The following is a 27,716-nucleotide window of genomic DNA, read 5'->3' on the forward strand; positions in this document are numbered from 1 at the left end:
GTTGTAATGTGCCTTCGCGATTCGGCATTGTAACCTTATTGCGAGTGCGAGTACGTACATAACAAGCAGTTGCAGCCTTTCGACCCGATCACAAGCATGAAAACATAGTGGGTGCAAAGCTCATGGAGTATCACTCGACACCCATATACCCAAGTACGTGTAGTTATGTAGTTATACGTTGCCAGAAGGGATATTACGGGTAAACTCAAACCCGCAATAGAATTTGCTTTTTTGTCCGTTCATTAACATTGAATAATTGCCTCTCTCACCGCTCGACATGGCACTGCAGGACCAGCTAGCTAGGGCAGCTCGCTTGATGAGTTGTCTCTTCCAAATTGCAAGAGCGAACTTGCATTCTTATCTCACAGACGTTGCGCAACCATGGCCATGGCCAAGATTAAGATCACTCGATCATATATATCGCTTCTGTAAAGCGGTAGTGCTGGCGGATAGGATGAATAATCTATGTACTTTGGTCGTTGCAAGAAGTTGAATAGTAGGGGATGGGCATATGGGATAGCCAAATTTTATATGTGCTCAGTACATGCTTAACCCTAGTCTCGTACCTATCCCCTACTTAGCAGCAAACTACTCTCGCCAGTATAGGCCAACTAGCAATACTTATATGTATCCCTCTACTCTAGAAGAAGCATCCGACAAACCTTGCAGGCCTAGCAATAACAACAACAACGAGGAGACCGACACTACATGCACGTAGAAGCAGTCCTAGGTCGAGATTCGAAACTGCATGAACTTAGGTATTCTACGATCTGCGGATGCCAATGCTGTAAGACCACCGCTTAGGCAGTATTGCGGGAAATAGAGCTGATCTTGCAGACGTTGATTCATGAGAGCTACCTGCAATTTTAGCTAGGAGACAAGCCAAAATTAATTCCACATTCAGTAGAATAAATGCAGGTGCACACACCCATTTCATTGTTTTGTATTTACGATCGCGAGATAATTACAATACACGAATAATACTTTACTAACCAACCCAAACATGGGGGCCAATAGATACCTCTACAGTGACATCTCCATCGTTATTCCAGTCCTTGGATTATCGAGCTCTGCAGGTTAGATAAATCTTGGTATTAGAGCCTTTATTTTCATTGGGACGAATAGGAAATATCCATGGGACATACCGAACCAGTCGAGCCCCATGGAACCGCTTTCACGGGTCGCAACAAGCTCAAAGTCCATCCTCTGACCATTAAAGCACCGGACACTAGGTCCGTCCACAATAGCCTCTCCACCATCTATAGGTTGCTTCTCATACATTCAAGGTTAGCCAAACACGATACCAATCAAGCAGAATAGAGATATCACATACAGTCACCGAGAACACTGGTAGCTGATATCTTTGTGGCCTATTTTCCCAGCTGAGCTCTCCAGGAACAATGAGGCTTGTAACTAGATACACATCGAACCTCCCACTTCCCTGAGATTTCCACTCATATCCCCAAGGAATCGATGGCGGTGGCAACATGAACTTGACCACACAATTTGTTGCCTCATTCGCCGGGATATCGAAGCCAACTTCACGCACGGTTTATAGTTAGCTCAGCTCAGATGCAGGGTGATGTGTCGAATCACGTACCAAACATCGTTGTCTCGTTCATGTCAAGATCATTGCCACTGTAGCTTATATGGCCTGTGTTTTGTGTGCTGTACGCAGTGCCTGAGACTGCCTGCACTGCGGGAACCAGGTAGTTGGGGAAGACCTCATAGACAATATCACGCTTTTTAGCTGTAGGGGCTGCCAAGGCAATGGAAAATGCAGTTAAAATGAAAATAGCGAGGACTATCAGCCTTGCCATGATTGTCATTGAAGTTACGAATCTAGACCTGAATGAAAATTAAGGAGAATACTGTGAGGTGTGGAACGACTGAGGGATTTGGGAGCACCCTGATATCTAGTTCCTATATACTTCTTGACAAAGGAAGCTAAAGCTAAATACGAAGGGTGTCGCGGTCAGTTTGGCTATATGTGTTGCCTCCTTGCGCATCGTCAAGGGGTTCTATACTCCGGCATCAGTATTCAGGTTCACCCCCTTGCGTGAAATAGGTAGGCGGAATCCTACAACATCTCATCAGCTACAGGGGTCTTTTGTAACAAAGATTTGCGGTCTTTGAGAATTTAACAATAACATACTTTAGTACAAGACATAAATTCAAATTCCAGTTATTTATTTTCTCGGGGATGGGGGGCTCTCCTAATTTTCCCCTGCGAAGAAGGCACCACTACTGCTGTCTGCCTAATCAGAAAATTTTTCTACAATTACGACCTTCGTCTCCCAGTTCGCGGGTGAGATGTCAATGATAGCTTTTTTCATCTCTCACCAAATCTGAAGCCGGAGAACAAAAATTATTCAGGAGGATACGTTACTGGCCATGGCTGAGCAAATTAGCTATGTGCAAAGATTTACTCTTTATAAACCGTCGATACCGATACCCTATTGCTTGATACAAATTTGTGGTACTATTGGGAGATAGATCAACAAAAGTAATAGGATCTCTTGGCTCCAGCTATCTTTTTGCCTTTATGAAGAGGTATCAACATTGTCTCGACGGTTAATTATGGGATACAGCAAGTAACCTTTCTTAGATATTATACCTATATTATATATATGTAGCTAGTTGATCGTCCCTCACCTGTCTGTAATTCAGATAACATGCTGCTAATAATGTCCCTAGGAACTACTAGTAGGATACTGACTAGCCAAATTAAAGGGACATCCGACGCAACGAACCACTTCCGCCTGTAGCTAATAGGAACCTGCCGGAAGCTCATCGCCATTACTGTGCCCACTTTCATAGTCTTTATGGGGGCTGTGGATGATATATTGTCATAGGAGCCGGAGGCATAGGGATAACAACCTCCCCAGAGCTCGAGAGGCGCGAGCTGTATATTTCTGTCCTTAAAGAATCCCTTGGAAGAGAGCACCAGACGACTTTCTCTATCCATATATGTCGGTGAGGAATCAATATATTAGATGAAGCATTTTCTTTTTTTTTTGGGAACAGATTAGGACTCGACATAACTCGAGAAGGGACTATTATTCGACTATTAGTTAATTTGTTAATAGAAGCCATCCCGTGGATATTCTGAAGGTGTTCAAACCTCAAACCTAAAGCCTTGAAGATAAATTACAAATCTTGCATAGCAACAGCTCACCACATCAAATTCTGCAAAACAAGACCAGAGCACATAACTCTCCCCTATTCGACAGTGGAGAAATAATAAGGCTTGTAAACATGATATCTATATCCCTAGTTGCTAATAGTGAAGCGCTAATTTTTTTTTTTTTTTTTTTTTTTTTTGGAATTTTTAGAAAATGTTGTTTTGTTGTTTTGGTTATTTGAAGTATGAGAGTTGTAAGCAGACTGCCAGGTGAGTAAATCTGTAGACACCCCCTGCGGGGGTCTACAGACCACATTATTTGAACGCCTATAAACCTTCAAAAATATCCACGAAATGGCTTCCAGTATGTCTATATATATTAGGGGTATTCACTTCTAGAAATATATGCCTTTATAACGCTGCATTACAATGCCCCTTATATTATGGGGCGGTAAATGTGTCAAAAGTAATTTTACCAACGGTAGTAAATTATTTTACCACTGGTGGTGAAAATAATACCAGTATTTATACCCTATAATGCTAATTTTTATGATAAAAGCACAGACCTTTTGGCCAAAAGGGGCCATATAATGCCAATATATATGAAAATTGTCCACCGGTGGGGAATCTCACCATCGGTGGCGGTATTTCACCACCGGTGGGAAATTTGCATAAGTTTTGGCATTAATGATTGAATATTTACTTATTTAGTATAGCGCAGCATAAAGACCGAAACTCAGTGCTTATACCGGTGGAAATGTACTAATGTAGGATAGCGTGCAGAGACAATGACTGAAATTCAGTGCTTACACCACCGGTGGCAAATAATTTACTACCGTTGGTAAAATTACTTTTGACACATTTACCGCTCCATATTATATGGCATTGAATCTTTCAAAAATCCGAATACCTCTGGAGTGCACATGCCATATTGTAGGAACAAATCTGTTACCATATTGATTCAAGGCCTGTACTTAGTGTATTAGTCATTCATCTTTATATTATACGCATATATGGTCTATGTTTTGGACAGTAAGGTAGGTTGATGATGCTTATTTTCTCCTCATATATACATGTATTTCAGAATACGCGACTGCCGATTATTTTAAACGATCCGTATAAGCAAATGCCTATAAGAGCACGTATTTGAAGAAGTGAATACTTACCCCTATTATGTACTTGTATATATAGCTACATGCATGTATATCTGGAAGGGCGACGTTCGAACTCAAATGATCAAGGCCGGTACGCACGCGGCAGATACATACTTTATCAAGAATTCTCAGGGAGGGTTCCAGAAGCACGCAGTCTCTTTACTTAACAATAATCTCACCTATAAAGCTAGCTAACTATATATAGGGAGGCCGCATAACTATATCATAATCTATCTTCTCGAAGATTGAATTATTCAGTACCATAAATGCTCTAACGGCGGTGCTACTTAGCCATTAATAGTACTCTCCATAGCCTAAGGAGAGCTACATGTAGGCAGGTACACCACCAATATTCAAAAGATTTTATGGAAATGATAATATGTTAAGTATATGTATGGCTGTACTTGCATCGATCCAAAATAAACAAATAATTACGAAACGTAAATAAAAGAATAAGCAACGTCCATGACCACACACACGCACTCCCAACAACCACCTCAACATATATACTATTGCCTACGTCTCTTTGCCTCCTAGGACTACATGATAAATCAATTAATCGTCTACATTCGCCATGCACACGATCCGAGTGATAACCTATGATTCACTCCCGATGCACCCCGCACGCACCCACAGCCTCGCTAGCTAGAGCATTCACCCTCTCACTTGCAAATTAGCATGAAATAAGAGGTGACTGTATTTGCATTTTAGAACACACCACTGGCCTAATCGCGCGTCTAAGACCTGCATATGTTTTTTATGTAGCCATATACGCTCGTACGTGTGCCAACCAACTCAAACAAACACCCTCACCACGCAGCCAGCAGCGGTGGAAGTTACTGCCGTGTATATGCGATTCATATACTTGTATACACAAAGCTCCGGATCCAGTCCGCAAGAAAGAAAATTATGTGTGCACATGTAAACCAAACGAATGCCATTAGAAAAAAAAGATTCCCTCAATTCAAACGATATCCAAAACTCCTGTCGACACCATAAAAGAAAGATCTAGGATTCAAAAAGCAACCATAGTATAAAAAGGAAAGAAAATAGGAAAGTTAAGGGAATTGACATAACATCCCACGACTCCAATCGAATATGAAGAATAAATAAAGGGAAAGAGCGAAAATAAATAAAGCAGTAACCAAATGGAAAATCCACAGTCTTCCAGTTCTTTCCGGGCCGTATTTTATAACATATCCTAAGACTAATGTCCTTCTTTCCTTCCCCATGCACGTACACGCTTTTTTCTGTCGTCGTGACTTCAAGCAATACAAGTTAATTCCTGATGTAGCCTGTTAATGGAATTCAAGACAAAGTCCACTTTTCATACACTATACGCCACCAATAACCCAGTAAAAAAATTCTCTCTTCCTCCGTAGGGTCCGTAACTCCTTTATCATAGCTCTCCGGAAAATTTACATTATAAACATGTCTACTCAGTTGAGCAAACTCGAGATTGGGATTGAAGACGACCTCTCGCTGCCAAACAAATTTCCAGATGTAGGCGTAGTAGGAGATGTCGAAATTATAGCCATCGCCGGAATCTCAACAGTAATAGTATTTGTCTTTGCCGGAATCTCAACTGAAGGCGCCATCTTCTTTGTAGCTACCGAACTTGTCGTTTTGGGCGTTCTTGGTGCTCTAGCTACAGGCTTTGCTTTTGTTCCTTTGACGGCCGTCATGGATACCGCTTTCTTAACTTTGAACGCGGTGGCAATATTGCTCTTCTTTTTAGGCTCCGCCTTAGCCTTCGTGCCTGTAGCTGTTGATTTCGCTTTGGTTTTGACCCTCTTCGCTGACGGACCAATTTTGGTGTCGGGAGGCGGTCGTTTGCGCGCGCCTTTCGCTTTCGGCGGAGGACTTATAGAAGGGCTAGGAAGTTGAGTAATCTGGAGAAGTGGGGGAATATGGACTTCAACATTGTTGGTGCTCCTGGTGAGCTCATCAGAATCTATATCCATCATGAATGAACCGCAGCTGTCGCTATCTGTCTCGAATTCTGCCCGCAAGGGCGCCTCGCTGCCATCCCATCTTGGCATGCTGGCGGTTTTTGCAACCTTTTCACAGTCCCCCCTAACAATAAGATCAAAGGCGCCCTCAAACTCTTTCCCGGTTGGTGGGTCGTCTTCATTGATCCATACAGTCATTCCACCTCGGTAGTCTTGAACCACTCCACACATTTCTCTGACGATTCTCCGCACCCCAGGTACTTTCAAACTTGTTCCGACTACTATCAGGCAATCTGGACGCGACTTTAGGTCTGCCTTTGTGACTGCACCAATCGCCTCGGCGTCCGGGTTAAATTCGTTGTACAGGACAATCCTTGGTCTTAATTTCCCAACGCCAAGCGCCCGCTTTCCAGCCACACCCCTCACGGAATCCATTTCCATACATTCTGTGCAGTCTGGAGGCTCCGACCCTTTGAATAGGCTCGCGTTAAACGCGGCCAACCACCCACACTTTGAGCAGACCATATTTTCCAACCCTCCATGCAATTGAATAGTCCGAGGCCAAGGTCCCTTATTACCGAGGGGCACTGCTGTCTTTAGAGGCTGCAATTGCGTGTCGATACAATCAACGTTTTGTGAGTATAAACGAAGCAATCTTCCTTGGTTCGCTAATGTTGCTAAGAGGTGGTGAAACTCGGTTGGCGAGGCGTTAGATGTCATGGTATGGAGATTGCGAACCATATCGTGGAACGATGAAGTGAGTTGATCATCTTTGTAAACGGACGCATCAAATAATTGCTTCCCAGAAGACTTTAATTTCATATCTGTTCTTAAAGTGGAAAATAATCCATTTGAGGATCGAAAGTCGGGAACTGTGGTTGGTCGATTAGTAAGCATTGTACTACACGACGCCAACCAAGTGGCTGGCAGACAGAACCACAACAAAAACAAGTGGGAAAGGCGAATAGGGGAATTCTTACTTCCAGCCCCTACAGAAATGCCAGCTCCTGCAATAACCACTATCTTCTTCTTCTTCTGTAGAAGCTTCACTAGGCAGTCTACCGAACGTTTATGCTCTTTCAGAGCAATAGGTTCTACGGGAGGGAACTTAAAGTCCAGGATCTGAGGCAGTTTTCTCGCGGGGGGTTCCACAGAAGCGACCGTGGAGGCGACGGTGGCAGAACAAGAGGTTTTCTGCCTCTTTGTCGGCGGTTCGGGGCCATTTTGCATCGTGAGCTGGGGTGATGCAGAAAACGAGCGAGAGTTGGTGATTACGGATGGCGTTGGAGCAGGAACAAATCGGTTGAGGGAAGGGGATAAGGATGGTGGCTGTTGACGGTGGTGATGATGATGATGATGATGATGGTGTAGAAAGGGTGGAAGGGGGTGGGAGAGAAAAAAGAACAGCGAACGAACGTGAGGTAACGATACGGAAATGACTTGGGGGGAGCTAACAGCGGAAGAAGCAGTGAGGAAGGCCCGTAAAGTTCACTAACGTACCTAATGGAGTAGACTACAGACAGTACCCTACATACAATTACTATGTATGTACATACATAGATGCTCCCGCAGAAGCATCAGGCAGCGGCACAGAAAGCTGGACGCTGGACGCTGTGGTGCTGGTGCTGGTGCTTGGCATGATGTTTCAAGAAGCAATAACAAACCTATTACTTCAAAAGGTTCCACTGAGGGAAAGCCTAGGTTGAGTTGTGATTGTAAGAGAGAGAGGCCCTTCCCCCCGATCCCTCATCTTTCGGCTCAACTGGCCTGCCCGGGGACACGGCGTCGAATCCGCCTGCCACAACTTTCTCCATTCTCAGTGTCTTTTCTTCCCCACCTCTCTCTCCTCATTCGTTTCCTTCTTATGCGAGGGACTCGTGTCTGTCGATACCGGTATGGTAACGATGTGGACCATCACCCCATACAGTTTTCGTCCTCCCGCATAGAATCCCAATTCCCACACCTCTCCCACCTTCCAATCCATACTCTAGAAAAGTTCACCCAGTGCCTTCCTCCCCCTCTGTCCGATACTCTTTTCCCATGGTAGCTGGAATGTGGAAGAAATTGAATTCGATATACGGCTAATTGCATGCACATTCATCTTGTACTTCACTCGCCTGTCCGTGAGGGAAGCGACCGGGTGACCGATGGCAGTTTATCTGCCGGGAGAGCGACCTATGCTAGGCACCTTCAAATGCAACACGGCGTAGATGATGTATGATAACAGAGCCCCTGCCCTTCCCCGTCAATCTACTACGATTGAGGCTAGAATTGAAGGGGGAACCATGCAAGTCATGCATTGGCAACGCTGTCAACCGACCGCCCCGCACAAGACATGTTTTCAGCCGCAAGATTATGAGGACCGATCGCGAGGGGCACCCAAATAGCAGTGGTGGTGCCATCATTTGTATTTGGCACTGTGGCTTTCTGTTATCTACATGTAGTTGGCCTGAAGGCGTTCGATCAGATAATTAAAAGCAGCGTCATCAGATATCACTCCGATGTTTTTTCTACAGCAGGGTAATTGCGTTGAACCCCGGCATGACAAGATGTAGGTACACGACCTTTTTATCAAATTTATAAATCAACCTGCAATATATATTAATTAAGACTCAACTGTAAATACATGTATTGTGGACTCGCTAGTAAACTGCCAGTACATACATGTAATTATGTACATGTAGTTTACCTTTTACCCTTCATTATCCTCGGATTGTTGATGATCTGTCCTCCTGAATGATACTGTATAACCTTAAAATAGACGGAATAGGACGTATGTCCTGTACGTACTATCTCAATCTAACCCCCAAATCCATAAGCTTGTTCTGCATTCGGAAACTTCCATTATGAAACATGTAACCCTCTTAGCTGGTTAAACGTAGGTACATGTACCGCATGCTTATCCATTCCCTCCATCCTTGTTCCCCGTTCCACCACTAGTGCGACACAAGATCACGTGTGGCAATTAATTCCGAGCCCTCCTCTTGACGCGATCCCTTCCTTCCTGGGTTCTTGTAACCACTCAGACTCATATGCAATAGATGTGTGACATGCATGCTGCGCGTCTTCCCAACCGGCACAGAGCTCTTGACTCATAAAATACTAAAGCTTAAGGCTTGTATATAAACACTCCTTTTTCGCTCCTTTCAATTACCGACATGTGGGAGCTTTGTGAGCGCTCCGAAGACCCATTCCTAAACAAAGAACAGTTCTTTGCCGGTCTTTACTCACTTGGTTCCGAGCCAGAGCAAGAGGAAACAAGTGAAGCATCTCTAGCTCTTGCAGCGAGCAGGAACCAGAGATACAAACGTATTGTTCGACGCAGTTCTCGTCTGCAGGTGGCCTCATCGAATTCTACAACAAAAATCTCATCCACTGCTTTAGAATCAGTTAGGAGTACAAGTATACAAGCTTTCACCAAAAAGGTTTCCACTGCTACTCCGGGGCCAGTTGTATCGGAGAATAATATCAATATGGCCGATTCCACTTCAGATATATCTGCTGTCACTGCCACCTCTTCAACGGTCCCGGCATCTCTCGAGTGCGCCCCGAGGCATTTGCCGCCACCAGAGTCATCAAGAATGCTGCCAGTTCACACAAAAGTAGCGAAAAGAAAAAGAACCCCTGCATTGCCGGCGGAGAAGCAGATATTCGGCGGGATGTATTTCTGTAAGTTATATTATACTAATCATTGACCGTGAGCTTACTAAATGGTGTCGGTGAAATTAAGATTTTATACCCAATGACATCAAAAACCCTGTCCGCAAGTTTCGGGTCCAGAAAGCCGACGAACACGGCGGTTTCTGTCTCAAAGAGTGGAGGGAGCAGGGTACGAACATGCATGCCTCCCATTGATTTACATACGCCTCCAGGAGAGAAAATTAGCTGACAGTGTATATGTAGACATCACGCATATCATTGTAGACTCAAAACTAAAGTATCCCGACGTATTGAAATCACTTAGACGAGAGTTCATTCCCGTAAACTCCCCCCTCATTTTTCGCCTTTCCTCATCCGCAGTCACTAAATTCCATACCTGTACAGGACCACATAGCCATAGTCAATGACACATACATCAGCGACTGTCTCGCCTTTGCACGCGTCCTAAACCATGACCAGTTTCAATACAAAGTCGCCGGTCAGCCTTCCACTACCGAGAACTCATTTCTTCTCCCACAGCAGCACTCGCCACCCCCATCTTCTGCTCCAGCGGAAACCCCGCTCTGTGATCAACAGAGCTCCAGTGCTACAGCACAGAGTCTCCAGATCAGGCCGCAACTATCCAAGGGAGCTCATGATACACCAAGTCCAACAGCGGAGGATAGTCCTACAGATTCCCAGCTTGCTATTGAGGCCAAGTTGGAAGCCAGTGTAACGACTGATGATCTAGTATCACAGCAGCTCGCAGCGGAGCTGCTATCCACTCCAGGACCAAGTACTACACAAGAACGTGAGGTTAAAGACGAACTAGATATCATGATTGCCGAGGCGGTGCGGATGGGTGATTTGGTATGACACACCTGATCCAGACATGAGATATCACTCGGTCAGCTGATGTTCGGTTTGTGTAGCCATTAGATGATGACGTATCTGCGCCCGATGATGAGGGGACTTCGTCTGATGAGGAGCCTATTCGTACAATAAAGCGAAAGAGGCCCGTCGCGAGGACGGGTAATTCGAAGTGGCAGGATAAGTTCCAGTGTATGCATGCCAATGATGGGAAGCAGCAGGAAGGGAACCCGAATGCGAGAACTATTGAGATCGTGAGTTTATAGCCGATCCCAAAACCTTACATAGTCGTTTTTATTATGTAGGGGAGCTGATACAAGTGTTCAAGGATAGTTGTCGGAAATGCAGAAATACTATGAGATGACGAAGGATCAGTGGAGGTCCATCAGTTATCGGAAGGGGATTAGTGTGCTCAGGAAGCAGACGAAGAAGATATGCACGGCTGCTGAGGCGAGAAAGTGAGTTATATTCTGTGGGTACGGATGCGATGATGAAGATTAAGGTGAAGTATGCTGATCTGGAGGACTAGGTTGCCAATGATTGGCGAAAGCCTAGCAAAGAAGATTGAGGAGATCGTGGAAACGGATCGGTTACGGAAGCTGGAATATGCACAGCTAGAGCCCGGGGATGTAGCGTTAAAGTTATTTCTAGGAGTTTACGGTGTTGGGTATGTAAATCTTCTAGCCCCCAACTATCATACACACCTCATTAGCCTAAGTGTATTCATGTCATTAACACTCCTTAGCCCCAGTATTGCCGCTCGGTGGGTCCAATCAGGTTACAAAACGCTCGATGACATCGTCAAAAACGTGCGTCTTACTGCCTCCCAGAAGATCGGCATAGACCATTACCAGGACTTCGCATCCCGCATTCCCCGCGACGAAGTCAAAAGACACGGGGACATTGTCATGTCCACGGCCGCCAATCTTGACTCTCAGCTGCGGCTCCAAATCATGGGTAGCTACCGCCGCGGCTCCAAAGATTGTGGTGACATTGACATTATGATCACAAAGCCCGGTGTCAACGCCCAAGAGATCAGCGGGCTTCTCGACGAGCTTGTTGAGCGACTGTTTGAGATTGGTTTTGCCATGTGTGGGCTTGCGATGTCACGTGGGAGAGATGATGGATCGAAGTGGCATGGGGCATCGAAGCTTCCAGATGTTCCGACTTGGAGACGGATTGATTTGCTAGTTGTGCCGTGGGATGAACGTGGTGCAGCGCTGCTGTATTTCACGGGGAATGATATCTTCAATCGTTCCATGAGGCTATTAGCGAGTAAAAAGAGCTATGGGCTGAATCAGAGGGGTTTGTTTAAAGATATTTTAAGGGGCCCACAAAGGCAGAAGTTGAATGATGGGACAAAGGTGGCGGGAGACTCTGAGGAGGAGATTTTTGAGATCCTGGGAGTGCCTTACAGAAAGCCAGAAGAGAGGATTTGTTGAACAGTGTGGTTATGCTTGTTTGACTAATTTATACAGGCGTGTTGATTGTAATTATTATTATTTTAGATATAAGAGCTATGGTGCGCCCGCTCTTAAAGGTAACCGAAAAATGAGGCAAAGTCGATTGCCTAAGGCTTTTCAACAAAAAAAGTTAAAAAAAATCGGGTCATACAGATTGTAGTACTAGTGATAAACTTTAACTTGTATGACCAGATTTTTGATATCTATTCTAGTTGTGAAGCCTTAGGAGTTTGAAATTCCGCATTTTTGTATGTAAAAAGCGCCAAGACTGAGCAAAGTGGAACAGTATTATACCCATTTATACCCTCCAAAGCGAATTGTGGCAGGAATGCTAGAAATCGGCCTTCTGATTGGCCTAAAACTCACCTTGCAGCCACAATTGTTCCACTTCCAAATCCTGCCGTGTCACCTTTACGAGTGTGCGCACCATAGATGTCTAGCCGTACTTTGTGTGCAATCTTTAGGAAGATAATATCAGTGTCCAATTAACACTTAATTAGCCAGGTTTTCCTATTTTTATTTCTCCTACCCTGAAAACATTCTATTGCAGTGACTACGATCTGACCACTGTTACGCCGAGAGAGCCTAGGGACGGGAATATGGAGACTTGAGCTAGACAGTCCCCACGGATATTGGGATAGATTGTCGTTGTCCGGCCCCAGATAAAAGCAGATGGTTACAATACCCCTATTCTCCTCCCCCACCGTCCTCTCTCACTAAGTCTCCTCCCTATCCATCCCAACTATCTTTAATTCTGTCTGCCTAGTGAGGGGGGGGGATCCTTCTAAAGTGTGGGGAGATACTTATTACTCAATTGATCACGTAGAAGTTCGGAGATTTCTCTTCAGCTAAACCCAGTGATGATAGCATTGGTATGGCCATTAAGACGCTTTAAGCTAAGATCAGGAGCATTAATTACACCTCGGGCACGAGCTCTGTGATTCCAAGCTTTCTGTCGTCTTAAAATCTTTTCGTAAATCTTGGATTCGTCATGTCGGAATAGGGTTCATGCAGCGCAGGATAAAATGATGCAAGCAAGGATTGAATACACTGGGTTCTGGCAAAACAGATATGTAGGTATGTATTTGTATATCTGAGAATTAGATATCAATTCTAGTCTTGAAACTGAAGGAGACGGCTCTATGGCCACATGGGCTAGCTAGCTATAGATGCCACGTCTTTATGTGTTAGCCAGCTAGGATCGATCCCATCCCCTATTGGTTTTACCTACGGTGGGTAGCAAGCTGTTTATAGGAGGTGGGTACCAGACTAGTATTAGCCTTGTGAGAGGAGGAGATAAGGTTCCGACTAGGTTAATAGTAACTCTGAACCGGTCATTGAGTATATGCACCTTGGCTCCGTGGATCACTAAGTTGTAATAATCTTCATAGAATATTACTCGCGGTACTAGGGTGTATGATATAACGGTCATGCTATCCTTTCTATTTAGAATATATCTGGATTATTCGCATTTCCTAGCGTAAAACACTGATTCTACAAGTGTGGATCCTTGGGAGCGTATATATATCACGCTGCGGCTTCCGGCGACGCCCAACAACTACATAGCATTACTCCCCCCCTGTATACATGTATCAACGGTACAAGGTACAGTTCCAAAAAAAACCGTGTATCCTTGATCATGGTGGAATGAGAGACACACAGGATCCATTAATTATATCTGTCTTTATTAAATTGTCAATAAACCAACCAATCGTTTGTCTTGGTTGGGTGTCGGAATACCGAGTGATAGGTTGTGAACCCATCACTAGTACAAAATGTGGCGCACTTAATCACAACAACTCACTCGGCCAAATTGCTTTTTCCGGCCTTCAAGTATTGAAATGGTAGAAATGAAGATAACGAAATAAATTCTAGCCCCAAACCCGAGAACTCTAGATCTAGGTCTAATACGCATACGAAGACTGAATGGAGAGAACGAAAAAAAAAAAGGTTTTTTTTTACATAAAAAGCGGCCAAAAAGCGAAAAAATAGTTTTGTGTCACCCGCCTTCTTTGACATAGAAATCCTCTATTTAGAGGTGACCTTGTGGATCGACTCAGCAACGTATTTGACATTGCCCGATGTCAAACCTGCTACTGAGATTCTTCCATCCTTGGTTCCATAGATCGAGTACTACGCTATGTTAGATGATCTCTTCACGCCGGGAAAAATGAGAGAAAATACCTTAGTCGCCAATTCTCCAACCTGCTCCGGTGTCAAGCCTGTGTAGCAGAACATTCCAATCTGGCTAGTGATGTGATCCCACTTCTTCTGGGATCCTGCGGCCGTCAAACCATCCTTGAGCGCGTCACGCATGCTAATGATGCGATCTGCCATACCCTTAACTTCAGCGAGCCACTGCTTGTTGAGCTCTGGGTCATTCAAGATCTCGCTCGCGATACGAGCACCACCAATGGGGGGGTTGGAGTAGAGAGGGCGGACAAGAATCTTAATCTGTGAATCGATCCGCGTCTTCTCGGCTTTGTCGGCGGCAAGGAGGGAAAAAGCACCCACACGCTCACCGTAGAGTCCCTGATGGGGTCAATATTTGATCATTGAAGGAGAGGGGAAGATAAATTACCATGTTCTTCGCGAAAGACTGGCAAAGCGCGACCTCGTGACCTTGCTCGACAAAGTAGCGGAGGGCATAGGCATCCTTGTCGGTGTCTCCTGATGCGAACCCTTGGTAGGCCATGTCAAAGAAAGCGAAGTGAGCGTTATTCTTCACAGCATCGGAAATAGCACGCCATTGCTCGGGGGTCGGGTCGACACCGGTAGGGTTGTGTGCGCAAGCATGGAAGAGGAAGATTGAGTTCTTTGGCGCATCCTTGATGTCGGCCAAAAGCCCATCAATGTCAAGGCCGATGGTCTCCTTGTTGTAGTACCTATATTGCTTGACGTTCAACAAAGAATCCTTGAAGATGGCGCCGTGGTTGGCCCACGAAGGAGTCGGGATGTAGATGTTCTTTGCGTGGGGCCAAAAACGCTCGAGGAAGGCCCCACCAATGCGAAGAGCGCCGGTTCCTGAGATGGATTGTGTGATAGCGATGTTCTCGAGGATGGGCGAGTTTGCGCCGTATGCGAGGGTGGCAGCTGCTTTGGTAAATGATGGAATACCGGTGATTCCAGCGTACTCTTTGTCGAGCGCTTTGTCGAGGAGACGCTTCTCAGCGGTGCGGACCGAGGGAAGGACGTAGGGCTTGCCGGCGTCATCACGGTAAGCGCCGACTCCGAGATTCACTTTCCCCGAGAAAGTATCTGCTTTGAACGCCTCGGTGATACCTAGAGGGTGACATTAGTGTTGTCGGCGAGGGTTTGATTACTAGTGCTGTGAGTCATACCGAGAATGGCCTAGAGTTTGCGGAAAGAAGTCGTGTAAGTATGTGAAAGTGTAATGGATCATTGCGAATGGCAAAAAAGATCAAGAATGGATATTCAAGAGTTTGAGTTGAAAGTGAAATATTCTCTTATTCTCGACCTTTCGTTGCAAGCCAATGATACACCGGAACTTCAATTGGAGAAAAACTTACATCCTACGAAATACCACAAAGCATGTCAGCACTTCATCATAAGGAAAAATATCAATCAGAAAGGTGGCTTACTGGAGGACCTTGGGGAACATTTGCCCAACTACTGGAAGCCCTGGAAGCAGCCACTATACGGAGTGGAGTCCTGGTGGACGCAGTTTTGACAGAGGATAGCATTTTTATCAGCTTTAAGAACAGTTGCAGAGAGGTTGGCAATAGGTTACAGAGCAGAGGGAAGAGCGGGGGAGAGAGCGGGATGATGACAGTAGATATAACTAAAACCCGTAGTGTGTTTGGGGGTTGAATGATGTGGGGGAGGCGAGCTTTAGGCTCAATGCCAGTGTAAGACTACGATCAACTATTACAAAAACGAAACAGTTGGGGGAGCGAATTATTTGGGCCCGCAGGATGGTCTGAGAGACACCGAGGGGGAATAGTGCTTTTGTTAGGGTCAGTGGTACTCTAGAGTGGATAGATACAGGGGTTTTGGTGGGCAGAGGTTCGGAAGCTTCCCGAGTCCCGGTTTTTAATATTTTCTCGGACCAGGGTTTGCATGTGGGTTGCGGAGCCTCTTGTTATTTGTGTGGGTTAGCCACTTCAACTATCCAATCATTAAGTCAAGCCACAGGGCTGAACCCTGATATCCACAGTCCTCCGTTCCAACGCCCACAAGGAAAAATTCTTATTAACGAATTTCCCTTAAGTGAAGGTTAAACATACCACAACGTCAACGATAACTACCCATCACCAAACACCCATCACCAAACACCCATCGACAACACCCCTCACGGTCAAAATGCCTAACGCGTATGCAACCCCCCCCCCCCCCAATTGTCATTATTTCCAGAGACGGGCGATATGGCCTCCGCTCGCTGGGCTTGTCTTTTCCGTGTGAAGACAAGCCAGCTCGATCTTCTCTTCTCCTGATATTCTAAGGAATTTTTTATTTTCTTTAGCAAGAAATAATCAATTAATGAATATCGGGGTCTTGGGGTTGAAATTGTTTGAAAAGACCTTTTCTCCCTTAAATCCATACTGTCTTGCATTTGATACATCTACTACACATTGCAAGCGATGGTAGGGGGTTGATTTGCCTGCACATGTTACTCTCCCTTCGTTATGCTTTGGGGTCTTGTTGGATAAGCTTGCAGATCCCAGAACTCCACCTCTTTGCCCATCCTTACGGTATGTCGAGGAGCTGTGGCTGGGACGGCCATCCTTACCAATCAAATCAATTATAGTCGAGTTAGATTTTAGCCTCATGAGATAGCATGGGAATCCGCCTTCCTGTTGCCTATACTCGGCGCTGTCTTGACTTCACCATCTTTTTTTTCTCGCGGAAATGGCCATACTGATGTTTTGCTCGTTTTTATTGCGTGGGATTAACAGGACTGTTCCCACTCAAGACCAGATTCTCGTCCCCGAGACCCTTCTCAAGAAGCGCAAGGCCAATGAGAAGACCGCTGAGGAGCGTGCCTCTGAGGCTGCGGCCCGTAAGAAGGTTTGTTCATCCACCTTCTATTTTCTTTTTTCGTTGCAAGAGGTGGATAAGAGGAGGGAATTTGATGATGATACCAACCAAACATGAAGACTAGCCTCACCGGCGATGTTGTCATTGTTAACCATCTTTCGGGACTGAGAATAAATATGAAACACTGTTGTTTTTGACAATCCGGGAATTTCTTTCAGTATTTCGTTGCTGAGCTTTGCTAACATGTGCTTTTGGGAACACTCAGGCCAACAAGGAGAAGCGCGCTACCATCTTCCAGCGCGCTGAGAAGTACGTGAAGGAGTACCGTGACGCTGAGCGCGAGAAGATCCGTGTCTCTCGCCAGGCCAAGATCGATGGCTCTTTCTACGTCCCAGCCCAGGCCAAGCTTGTCTTTGTTGTCCGTATCAAGGGTATCAACAAGATTGCTCCCAAACCCCGCAAGATCCTCCAGTTGCTTCGTCTTCTCCAGATCAACAACGGTGTCTTCGTCCGCCTTACCAAGGCCACTCTTGAGATGCTTCGCGTTGTTGAGCCCTGGATCGCCTATGGTGAACCTAACCTCAAGAGCGTTCGCGAGCTTATCTACAAGCGTGGATACGGAAAGATCGATCGCCAGAGAATTGCTTTGGTATGTACTCTTTTTATAGCCCAAAGCACTCGGCCTTTGTTTTACTTGCCCCAATTCTGCCCTCGATGATGAAGAATTTCGGATGTAAATCACTATATATGTCCAAGAGCGCAAACCATGTGGATATTTTCCGTTGCCTTCCTTCTGAGCCTCTCATACCCTTCTTCATATACCCACTCAATTCTATAACACAGTAAATCCCCCACTAACACGCCTTAGACCGACAACAAGCTCATTGAGGAGTCCCTCGGTCAATATGGTATCATCTCCATTGAGGATCTCATCCACGAGATTTTCACTGTCGGCCCCAACTTCAAGCAGGCCTCCAACTTCTTGTGGCCATTCAAGCTCTCTTCTCCCACCGGTGGATTTAGGGCTCGCAAGTTCCAGCACTTCGTTGAGGGTGGTGACCTTGGTGACCGTGAACAGTTCATCAACGGTCTGATCCGTAAGATGAACTAAGTTGGATGTTAAGGATTTGGTGTTAAATAAACTATGTTCAAGGCAAAAGTTTTTTGTTTGTTTCAATTTGTGTGGAAATGGGATGGCGTTTTTCTTTTTTTCACTGGGAGTGATCGTCCGAAAGTGATCTTAACTGCTCGATCGAGAATTGTAAATTGTAACGTAGTATAATTAATTGTTCCATATGCCATCAGCCTACCACCGGAGGATGCCATTGCCATGCCGAGTCATCCTGCAGGTGACCATCTTAAATCATCACTCATCACTCGGGTCATCGTTTATAGCTACAGTTAAAAGCTCTACCCTGTAATACTTCAAATATCTACAATCCGATATCCTATCCCTAACTATACTACAATGATTCCTACTCACTAATACTTCAGCCTCAAACATCCCTTAAATAGCTCTGCGGGATTTCCACTGCTCAACGCGTAACTCTCTGCCACGGTCTCCAGTGTCACTGCACCCTTATATATTCCGCCCGCGGTGTACCAATCCATCAAAGTCTTGACCTCTTCCTTTCTTAAAGGCTCACAGTTAACAACCTTCGCACCTTCTATACTTGGTGCAATACGTTCATCGGTTTTATCCCAGGGACCGGGCTTCTCGCCTTTTAATGCGAGTGTAAGGTCGGGGGTGCGTGGGGAGGGAGCAGTTGCGGCGATAGTGAGACCCCGAGGGAAGTTCTTAGTCCCATTAAGGTATGAAAGGAAGATGTTTGGAATACCAAGGTCGTGTGCGTGGATTTTCGCAAAGCCCGTGTCGCGATTCTCACTGAGACGAGAGATGAGGCTAAGGTTGTCGAGGGCAAAGAGAACAGGAGGGCTACAAACAGGAATAACTTAGTTGAATCTTCGGAGATAAATATAGCTTGGGGGAGTACCGGTCAGTCATTGATAGCTCGGCGATTAGTGCCATGAAGATGTCATGCGACACTGTTGAATCTTCAATGCCAGCGTCAACGAGTTTAAGAAGCGTTGGGAATGTCTTCTCGGTTTTACCAACTCTATGAGGCGTGGTAGATTCCAAAATTTTCAGCAATGGAGCGTTGGCCTTGTGGATACGCTGCAGGAGGGCTGCTGTATATTCTTTCTGAACCCACACGTTCCAGTGTGTATCGTATTCGTATTCTGTATGCCCGAGTACTAGGTCCAAAGCTACGGGGGTATTAATAACTGCACACTTGTATGCGCATGTAGGGAGGAGGAGAAAGAGGAGATACAGTTTGGAATGGAAATGACGACCCAGTCGCTCTGGAAGGCCCATGCCATTGCTTGTGCTAGTAAGATACTTCTCCCACTTCCCTTGACACCATCCAAGATACGACGCTCGTGTAGTTCAATTTTATTGAGACGGGCCTCATTGACCGCATTAATCATTGCGCCGATCTCCGTGCTCTCCTTCCTAACCAATGTCCCCGGTTTCTGGAAATACGGCCAGTGCTGTCCTGTCTTAAAGGCTTCAATGTGTCGCAACTTATCTACCACAGATCCGGGGATCTCGAACACCGTATTCTCAGTTTCTGGATTTCCCGCTAGCTCCTTTGCCATCTCTGGAAGGGTGATCGCCGGTGCATTGGTATTACTAAGGATGATGGTGTTCTTGATGACCTTGCGTTGGCCGTCTAGGTAATGTTTCTTCTTGACTGGAATATCCTTCTTTTTTCGCTTATGCTGGAACTTGTTGGACGATGCGCGCTGCTTAGCGGCGATCGCTTTGAGGTTTTTAACGTTACCGCCTTTCTGAGGGTTGGCCTTTTTGGGGGGATTTGCCAGTAGGGCAGAGGAAGTGGTGAATGAAGCGGCAGCTCCAGATGTCGGAAAGACTCGCGGAAGAGGGCGCAGAACGAGCGGGAGTCGGGGAGCCCCCAGACAGCGGAGTGAGAGCGGTAGGAGGACCATTGCGGTAGTGGTACTGAGATTGCCCTGGTAGTGGGGGGTGGGAAGAGTCTGGTGGGGGGGTGATTGTGCATCCTCAGTTACCCTGTCGCGGCGTGGGCGTTTTTTTTCTTTCTTTTGAGGCTCTGGGATAGAGATATTCTTTCTCTTCCTGTAAATAAATCAGCGATCGATGTCATCTACAATGCCTACAGCAATGGAAATAGATACCAAAATGGAGAGATTGTATGTCTCAACTCTATCATCATTCTTTCTAAGAGTACGGCTACTAACGCTACAGCACAGGCCTGTTCTGGTAGAGAAGCCGATTCCTCTTGAATTCGACATGGGCAATCTCTGCGCTTTCGATACCAACCCTCTCGATCCTGCAGCCTATAAAGAATCGCTTGAGCAATGTCTCCAGGAAGCAGCTCGTGACGGTGCACAAGCGCTCATCAACCAGGTCTTAACTACGATCACGCTAAAGAGCACTCCTGATGGCGTATACGCTGAGCTACCGGAACCAGTGACGCCATTGCCCAGAGAGAAGCCGATTCCAAAGGCGAAGGAGCCCACGAAGTGGTATGCTGACTTTTCTCATTTCCGCCAATCTTCTAAGTCAATTGCTGACCATGCTACAGGGAGCTATTCGCCAAGAAGAAGGGCATCAAGGCCAAAGAGAAGGATGGTAAGCTCGTCTATGACGAGGAGAAGGGCGAGTGGGTTCCTAAATGGGGCTACAAGGGTAAAAACAAGGACGGCGAAGGGGACTGGATCGTTGAAGTCGACGAGAAGAAACAGAAGAAGAAGACCGGTGAGGAGGAGGATGTGGACCCAAGATCTCTGAGCCGTGCAGAGAGGATAGAAAGAATCAAGAAAAATGAGAGACAAATGAAGAAGAATGAGAAGAGGGCTGTTACTGGTGGAAAAGTATGGGCTCCGAAGAAGGGTGCCGGTGTCAAGAAGAGGTAAAATTAGGTCTGACGATGTAATGAGGTGTTTGTGTAATTCTTAAGTTGTTTGCATGTACAATATTATCGGGGTTTCAATTCTAAAAAGTTATCTGTTTCCGAATAGTACTCAAACCAGGGGCTGAATTGAAATCACTACCAGGTATTCATTGTTTATGACCTGGCCGCATGCAAAGGTTTAAATCTCAGATCGACCTCATTTTCCATGTTTATAACTGCATTAATCAATTCGCAGTTTTATCTTTATACTCTATTCACTGAGATTTACTTATTTAGGACTCGTTTGGCAACTAGACAAAACAGAGTTTCCAAGGGCCAAAGCCTAACAAAAAGGTCGCTCTAGCCCACTACCAATTACTTTATATACGAGCTTTTTTATGTATTCGACACCGCCGGTTTAGTAATTCGCGTGCAACAAGCTCGCGAGCTTTAATTAAAGTACATCTATGTAAATATTCCTTATATAAATTAATTCCTCGTGTAGCTTATTAGGATTATAGAGAGTAACTAATTAATTCTTCACAGTCCACCATGAGTGGTCATGAGCTATTATAAGGCTCGTGCACAAAGGATGACTCTTTGTATCTACAGATTATTTATATAGCTAACGACCAAACTAAGATCGAGGCGTTGGAATGTGATTGTTCAAAGGCAGCTAATTGCGTACATATATGCCCTCATGAAAATTGTGTCCCTTGAGTTCCCTGGATCAACAAGTTGTTTTCTCCGGTTCGTTAAAATCGAAGTAAAACACTTTAATAGGAGTGCAAGCAGCAACATCGTCCCAAAATTGCTGATGGATTACCAGACGGTCATTTGTCATAGCTTGAAATTTACAATCCACCGCCCGAGCCGCGTCTTCCGTGAAAAGTAGGGCCAGCGTTGTAACAAGCTTCTGTATTCAAAAATTTGCCCAATGTTAACAATAACTCTAGTCCTGTCAGTGCAATATGGCATACGTAAAGCCCAAATTGGGGAAGTTCCACATACTTCGTAAGTATCTATATGCTCAAAAGGACAAATCATCCCTCGTCCCTTTGTGTTACCCCTATTGTCCACTAGGTATAGTGTTGCTAGGTCCCCCATTGGTAGTTTTGAATCGATGTCTGCTTCCATTCCATCAGCTGATTGATAGGCACCCCAATCGAATACATATGTCAATATCTTTACTCACCAGTCTTGTAGTATAAATGTGTCTCTTGACTTCCAGATTGAAATCGTAAGATTGATGGCTTCGTTGGACCCTTGAATGAATTTATAGACAACTGGCATATCAGCTGAAGTGCATTCAAAAATGAACTACCCCGCAGCGCGATTAGGTAACCTGCATGTGATGATCCACCTAACGAACACTCCGATCAGACAATAGGTGCGATATTTGATCTAATTAGTAATCCATAATTATTATAATGTGCAAAAAAGACTCGGGCTGCAATGTATGGTGCGCCCACTCTTAAAGGTAACCAAAAGTGACGAAAGTTCAATCGCTTATCTTCACCACCAAAAAGATAGAAAAAATCGGTAAGATAAAAGTATAGTAATAGTGATGAACTTGAGCTATATCTTACAGATCAATTTTTATATCTATCATGGCCATGAAGTTATAAGAGATTGAAATTGGCTGTTTTTGGATGTAAAAAAGCGCTAAGACTGGACAAAGTGGAACCGTATTATACCAATTTATACCCCTTGAAAAGCAAACCTGATCGAGTTGTGGCAGTGATGCAGAAAAATGGCTAGAAATGAGCCCTCTGGTTGGCTCATGAGTCCATATTGCAGCCACAATTGTTCCACATCCATATGCTGCCGTGTCACCTTTGAGAGTGTGCGCACCATACGTACTATCATGAGAGATCACTCGTCATTTGTTCACCTTCCTAGCTTCTCAATCATATACATACATGTACTCGCTTGTCAACTATGTATTTGCCCAACCAGCAAAACACACCAAAAATCGAGGTTTTCAACAACTCATAAAAAGTCCCATAGTTATACCAAAACTACAACGACCAAGTATAGTATAATTTCGATAATGGAGATTCATGCTTCAAATTCTTGGCCTAATTGAGATACTGGTAAAGGTGGAGAGGAAAGAAATAAAAGGACTTTTAAGACATCCTTCGCCTCGTTCTTTATGGATATGGCCTAAAAGTGGCCTGTAGAGTCTTTCAGGTGTCTAGATAAAAGATGCATAATTTCAGGGGAGATGGGAAAGCTCTCGAGATTCTATATGTTTTGCTGGTTGCGCAAAAACATACTTGATATGCGAGTATATATGGTCCATTCCCACCTATGGTTATTTAACGATCTATACATGTAGCTAAACACACACATACATATACATAGCGCCTACATGTAATTATTATTCCACGGACTTAAGAAAACATTACACTTTGGAATACATGTATGATCGATATTGGATGTCCCTAAGAGCTTTGTGGCATCACATACATGTACAGTATGTTGCAACAAGTACCTACATGTATATATGCCAAGGTTAGTCTCGTGCCCAGCCTGTGTTTGCTTGATTTGTGCCTGCACACAGTGCGACAATAAAACAGTCTGGGAACGAGACTATGCCAAGGTCACTAGAGTATTCAACCGAATTGACCGGATCTCTCTGTTCTCGTTGCTACATGTATCTACCAAACGATACTGAAGCTCCCCATGCATGCTCAGGGTTAGGTTTCAGCACCGCAATATTATCCCGAGGAACCGTATTCCCCGCACACCCCTCCCAATATTGTTAAATGGATATAAATTAAACATCGTCGTTAAAATTCACCCCAATCAACTCTCTCTCGATGTCTTCCAGCTCACCTTTTGACCTCACGGGGAAAACTGCCCTGTGCACTGGCGGCACCCGTGGTATTGGCCAAGCTATGGCCCTTGCGCTAGCTGAAGCTGGCGCTGATATTATTCTTGTACAGGTGGGTCTCTCATCTAAATTTACTTTTATTTCACTCAATTAACATCGAATCCTATCGTAGAGGGATACTTCAAATACGGTGACTCAATCGGCTATTAGAGCTCTCGGTAAATCTTGCAATATCGTCACCGCCGACCTATCCTCAGCGGAATCTGTTGCTGCACTTATTCCGACTCTTGTAGCCGATCCCTCAAAGCTCCCCAACAGACGTATAGATATTCTGTTGAATAGTGCCGGCATCCAACGTCGCCATCCTTCTCATAAATTCCCAGAGGACGATTGGAATGAAGTTCTTCAAACCAATCTTTCTACGGTCTTCGTTCTTTGCCGTGACATTGGGAATTACTGGCTTAGTGCTTTACCTCCTTTGAGAGGAGGACGCATCATAAATGTTGCATCTCTTCTCTCCTTCCAGGGAGGATTAACAGTTCCAGCATACTCTGCTTCGAAAGGCGGTGTGCTACAACTGACAAAAGCGCTCAGTAACGAATGGGCTGGTAGAGGAATTGGCGTCAATTCCATTGCGCCAGGATATATCGCGACGGATATGAACAAGGCATTGATTAGTGATGAGACTAGAGCGAAGCAAATTATGGACCGTATTCCGGCCGGGAGGTGGGGCAGTCCGGAGGATTTTAAAGGACCAGTAGTGTTTTTGGCGTCCGAAAAAGCAAGTGGATATGTAAGTGGGGAGTGTTTGGTTGTTGATGGAGGATGGATGGGAAGGTAGAAACCTAGCTAGGTGTGTTTGTCATGTGAATTTCATTTTTAGGAGAATTGTTTATAGATCAAGAAATTATATAAAATGGCGACCTTGTGATGGATTGACTACATGTAGGTAAAGATAACATTATACCGAACGGGGTATTGAAATACCTCTTTTATTATCCCACGCATTTCTCGATTTACTATGTTAGTAATATTCTTTGGCCTGTTGGCTAGGCGCTATATTCTTGTTGATGATTTCAGCGGAGTGGATATATATATTAAGCTTAAAAATATTTTTTCGGATCCGAAATTAGGAATTGCCTAGGCTATAGGCGCTAGCCTAGCACTACATTTATTTAGGAGGAAGATCTAGATATATTTGATCCTGACGCGATCTTGGAAAATATTAACCGGGAGAGTATTATTTAGATGAAATCTGCAATTACATGAAGGTCGAGTTGAACCTAACATCAAGACTAGGGTTTAATTGGTCGAGCCCCGCGAACTCTAATTACATGTATAGCCAAGGGAGTTGTATTAGTTTTTGTTTCGCGCGCGCGCGGGAAAAAATCACCAAATTCGGTCGAAGTGAGCTTGAAAAAAACCAAAAGAGTACATCATATACATGTAGTTGCAGGTCGGTGGCCTATATACAAACTTTTTTCGCACTGGAGCTAATATATCAATATTAATACTTGGATGAGAATAAATTAACAACAACAATTGCAATTAACAACGACGTTGGATGTCATAGCCTATTCGGGTTGGATTAACACATAACAATATTCGCACAAGAGCTGCGAGTGATCTTCTGTGAGTAAGTGGTTACCCGGGCTGACTGACCAACCATTATTTTTAGGGCACAGGGCTATCGGGCCATTAGTGATTAACGCTCTCGTTCACTCCTCCCTCCATCATCATCTCTGTGACATCCTTGAATCTGATCTCCATCGGCGACCTCCATCAATCCATCATCAGAAACTATCCATTTTTACATACAAACATCCTATTGTCATTCCTAAAGCAAACCAAACAAGGCATTTAATATGGTAAGTAACCTAGAAGAGTTGGTATCAGATATTACCAGAAATCGGTGTTATCAGCTACATCAAGGTTTTAAGGTAGCTAGAAGCTCAAGAGACTAACATGCATCTTCGATATAGGGTAGTGCACAGTCTGGCATGGGTGGTCCTCCTTCCGGGGACCAAAACGATAAGTCTCAGGACAAGAAAGTAATTATCCATCTCCTCATCTACAGCCGCCACTCCCACCCCCGGGTTTCATCACTAGAGTTTCATCAAGTTACCATTTACCATCAGATAAAGCAAGCTAATAATTTAACAGAAAGAAAAGCCAAAGTACGAGCCTCCGCCACCAACCACCCGTGTTGGCCGTCGCAAACGCCGCGCCGCCGCTGGTCCCGATGCTGCTAGCAAGCTTCCAACAGTGTTTCCAAATGCACGGTGTAAACTAAAATTATTACGGATGGAACGTATTAAGGATCACTTGCTTCTCGAGGAGGAGTTTGTACAGAACCAGGAGCAGCTGCGCCGGAATAAGGGTGAGAAGGGAGGCTTAGAGCAGAGGCAAGAGGAGGAACGAAGTCGAGTTGACGATATGCGAGGAAGCCCTATGGGTGTAGGGAACCTGGAGGAAATGATTGATGATGACCATGCAATTGTTTCCTCCGCGACCGGGCCTGAGTACGATGTTTCCTCCGTAGTGATACAGTTTTGATAGAGTGCAAGACACACTAACGGGTAAATAGATACTACGTCTCTATCATGTCCTTTGTCGACAAAGACCTTCTAGAACCTGGCTGTTCCGTTCTTCTTCACCACAAAACCGTCTCAATTGTCGGTGTCCTTACAGAAGAGTCGGATCCTTTGATTTCAGTTATGAAGCTTGATAAAGCCCCGACAGAATCGTATGCAGATATCGGTGGTCTGGAAACCCAGATCCAGGAGGTCCGTGAAGCTGTCGAGCTACCCCTACTTCACCCTGAGCTGTATGAAGAAATGGGTATCAAGCCTCCAAAGGGTGTCATTCTATACGGAGCCCCTGGAACCGGAAAAACCCTTCTCGCCAAAGCCGTAGCAAATCAAACATCTGCCACTTTCCTGCGCATCGTTGGTTCTGAGCTTATTCAGAAATACCTCGGTGATGGACCTCGTCTCTGCCGTCAAATTTTCCAGGTCGCTGCTGAGCACGCGCCTAGTATCGTATTCATTGATGAAATTGATGCTATCGGTACTAAACGTTATGATTCAACAAGTGGGGGTGAGAGGGAAGTACAGAGGACTATGTTGGAACTTCTAAATCAATTGGACGGTTTCGATGACAGGGGTGATGTCAAGGTTATCATGGCCACAAACAAGATCGAGACCCTAGATCCTGCATTGATTAGGCCTGGACGGATTGATCGTAAGATTTTATTTGAGAATCCAGATCGTAAGTTCGCCCCTACAAGGAGTTAATTACAAGAAAGCCACTAATATCTAGCTATAGAAAACACAAAACGAAAGATTTTTACTCTCCACACCTCAAAAATGTCCCTCAGTAGTGATGTAGATCTTGAAGAGTTTATCAATCAGAAGGACGACCTCTCTGGTGCTGATATCAAAGCAATTTGTACTGAGGCTGGTCTACTCGCACTGAGGGAGAGGAGAATGAGGGTACAAATGGCGGATTTCAGGACTGCTAGGGAAAGAGTCTTGAAGACCAAGAATGAGAGTGAGCCGGAGGGTTTGTACTTGTAGGCGTTTTTAGTTAGGCGTCTAAGTACAAATATGAGGATCTGATGACGATTAATTCATTCTTTTCATTGTTGTGTATCATAGCACTCTTTTCCAATACCAAGGATTTAGGTCCTAGTTTTTTCCCCATGAAATACGAAATTTCTAAATTTACATTTGGGCTC

General features: G+C 44.9%; 8 protein-coding genes across 8 annotated transcripts; 4 read left to right on the forward strand and 4 right to left on the reverse strand.

Moving 5' to 3' along the window:
- Positions 1-1,023: 1,023 nt before the first annotated feature.
- On the reverse strand, positions 1,024-1,829 carry H6S33_007415 (uncharacterized protein; the record flags this gene model as incomplete). Its single annotated transcript, XM_044838762.1, has 4 exons — positions 1,024-1,070; positions 1,146-1,269; positions 1,334-1,539; positions 1,601-1,829. The coding sequence occupies 4 exons, from the start codon at positions 1,827-1,829 to the stop codon at positions 1,024-1,026; spliced, it is 606 nt and encodes a 201-aa protein (XP_044688951.1).
- A 3,888-nt stretch (positions 1,830-5,717) lies between these two features.
- On the reverse strand, positions 5,718-7,460 carry H6S33_007416 (uncharacterized protein; the record flags this gene model as incomplete). Its single annotated transcript, XM_044838763.1, has 2 exons — positions 5,718-7,102; positions 7,211-7,460. The coding sequence occupies 2 exons, from the start codon at positions 7,458-7,460 to the stop codon at positions 5,718-5,720; spliced, it is 1,635 nt and encodes a 544-aa protein (XP_044688952.1).
- A 1,928-nt stretch (positions 7,461-9,388) lies between these two features.
- On the forward strand, positions 9,389-12,181 carry H6S33_007417 (uncharacterized protein; the record flags this gene model as incomplete). Its single annotated transcript, XM_044838764.1, has 8 exons — positions 9,389-9,899; positions 9,961-10,059; positions 10,134-10,210; positions 10,275-10,739; positions 10,802-10,993; positions 11,073-11,197; positions 11,269-11,406; positions 11,485-12,181. 8 exons carry the CDS (start codon positions 9,389-9,391, stop codon positions 12,179-12,181), a joined length of 2,304 nt encoding a protein of 767 aa, XP_044688953.1.
- A 2,049-nt stretch (positions 12,182-14,230) lies between these two features.
- On the reverse strand, positions 14,231-15,906 carry H6S33_007418 (uncharacterized protein; the record flags this gene model as incomplete). The annotated part of the gene is made up of 6 exons (XM_044838765.1): positions 14,231-14,335; positions 14,387-14,734; positions 14,784-15,484; positions 15,544-15,553; positions 15,706-15,735; positions 15,805-15,906. 6 exons carry the CDS (start codon positions 15,904-15,906, stop codon positions 14,231-14,233), a joined length of 1,296 nt encoding a protein of 431 aa, XP_044688954.1.
- A 619-nt stretch (positions 15,907-16,525) lies between these two features.
- Positions 16,526-18,311, forward strand: H6S33_007419 (uncharacterized protein; the record flags this gene model as incomplete). The annotated part of the gene is made up of 4 exons (XM_044838766.1): positions 16,526-16,536; positions 17,119-17,230; positions 17,466-17,849; positions 18,069-18,311. 4 exons carry the CDS (start codon positions 16,526-16,528, stop codon positions 18,309-18,311), a joined length of 750 nt encoding a protein of 249 aa, XP_044688955.1.
- Positions 18,312-18,682: 371 nt separating this feature from the next.
- Positions 18,683-20,212, reverse strand: H6S33_007420 (uncharacterized protein; the record flags this gene model as incomplete). Its single annotated transcript, XM_044838767.1, has 3 exons — positions 18,683-19,136; positions 19,195-19,468; positions 19,534-20,212. 3 exons carry the CDS (start codon positions 20,210-20,212, stop codon positions 18,683-18,685), a joined length of 1,407 nt encoding a protein of 468 aa, XP_044688956.1.
- A 181-nt stretch (positions 20,213-20,393) lies between these two features.
- H6S33_007421 (uncharacterized protein) lies at positions 20,394-21,160 on the forward strand (the record flags this gene model as incomplete). The annotated part of the gene is made up of 3 exons (XM_044838768.1): positions 20,394-20,434; positions 20,495-20,770; positions 20,830-21,160. The coding sequence occupies 3 exons, from the start codon at positions 20,394-20,396 to the stop codon at positions 21,158-21,160; spliced, it is 648 nt and encodes a 215-aa protein (XP_044688957.1).
- Positions 21,161-23,963: 2,803 nt separating this feature from the next.
- Positions 23,964-27,555, forward strand: H6S33_007422 (uncharacterized protein; the record flags this gene model as incomplete). The annotated part of the gene is made up of 6 exons (XM_044838769.1): positions 23,964-24,089; positions 24,150-24,770; positions 25,960-26,028; positions 26,141-26,499; positions 26,565-27,247; positions 27,305-27,555. 6 exons carry the CDS (start codon positions 23,964-23,966, stop codon positions 27,553-27,555), a joined length of 2,109 nt encoding a protein of 702 aa, XP_044688958.1.
- Positions 27,556-27,716: the final 161 nt, after the last annotated feature.

The sequence above is a fragment of the Morchella sextelata genome, assembly GCF_020137385.1.
Source record: "Morchella sextelata strain SCLS chromosome Unknown scls_23, whole genome shotgun sequence".
NCBI classification, from domain to species: domain Eukaryota; kingdom Fungi; phylum Ascomycota; class Pezizomycetes; order Pezizales; family Morchellaceae; genus Morchella; species Morchella sextelata.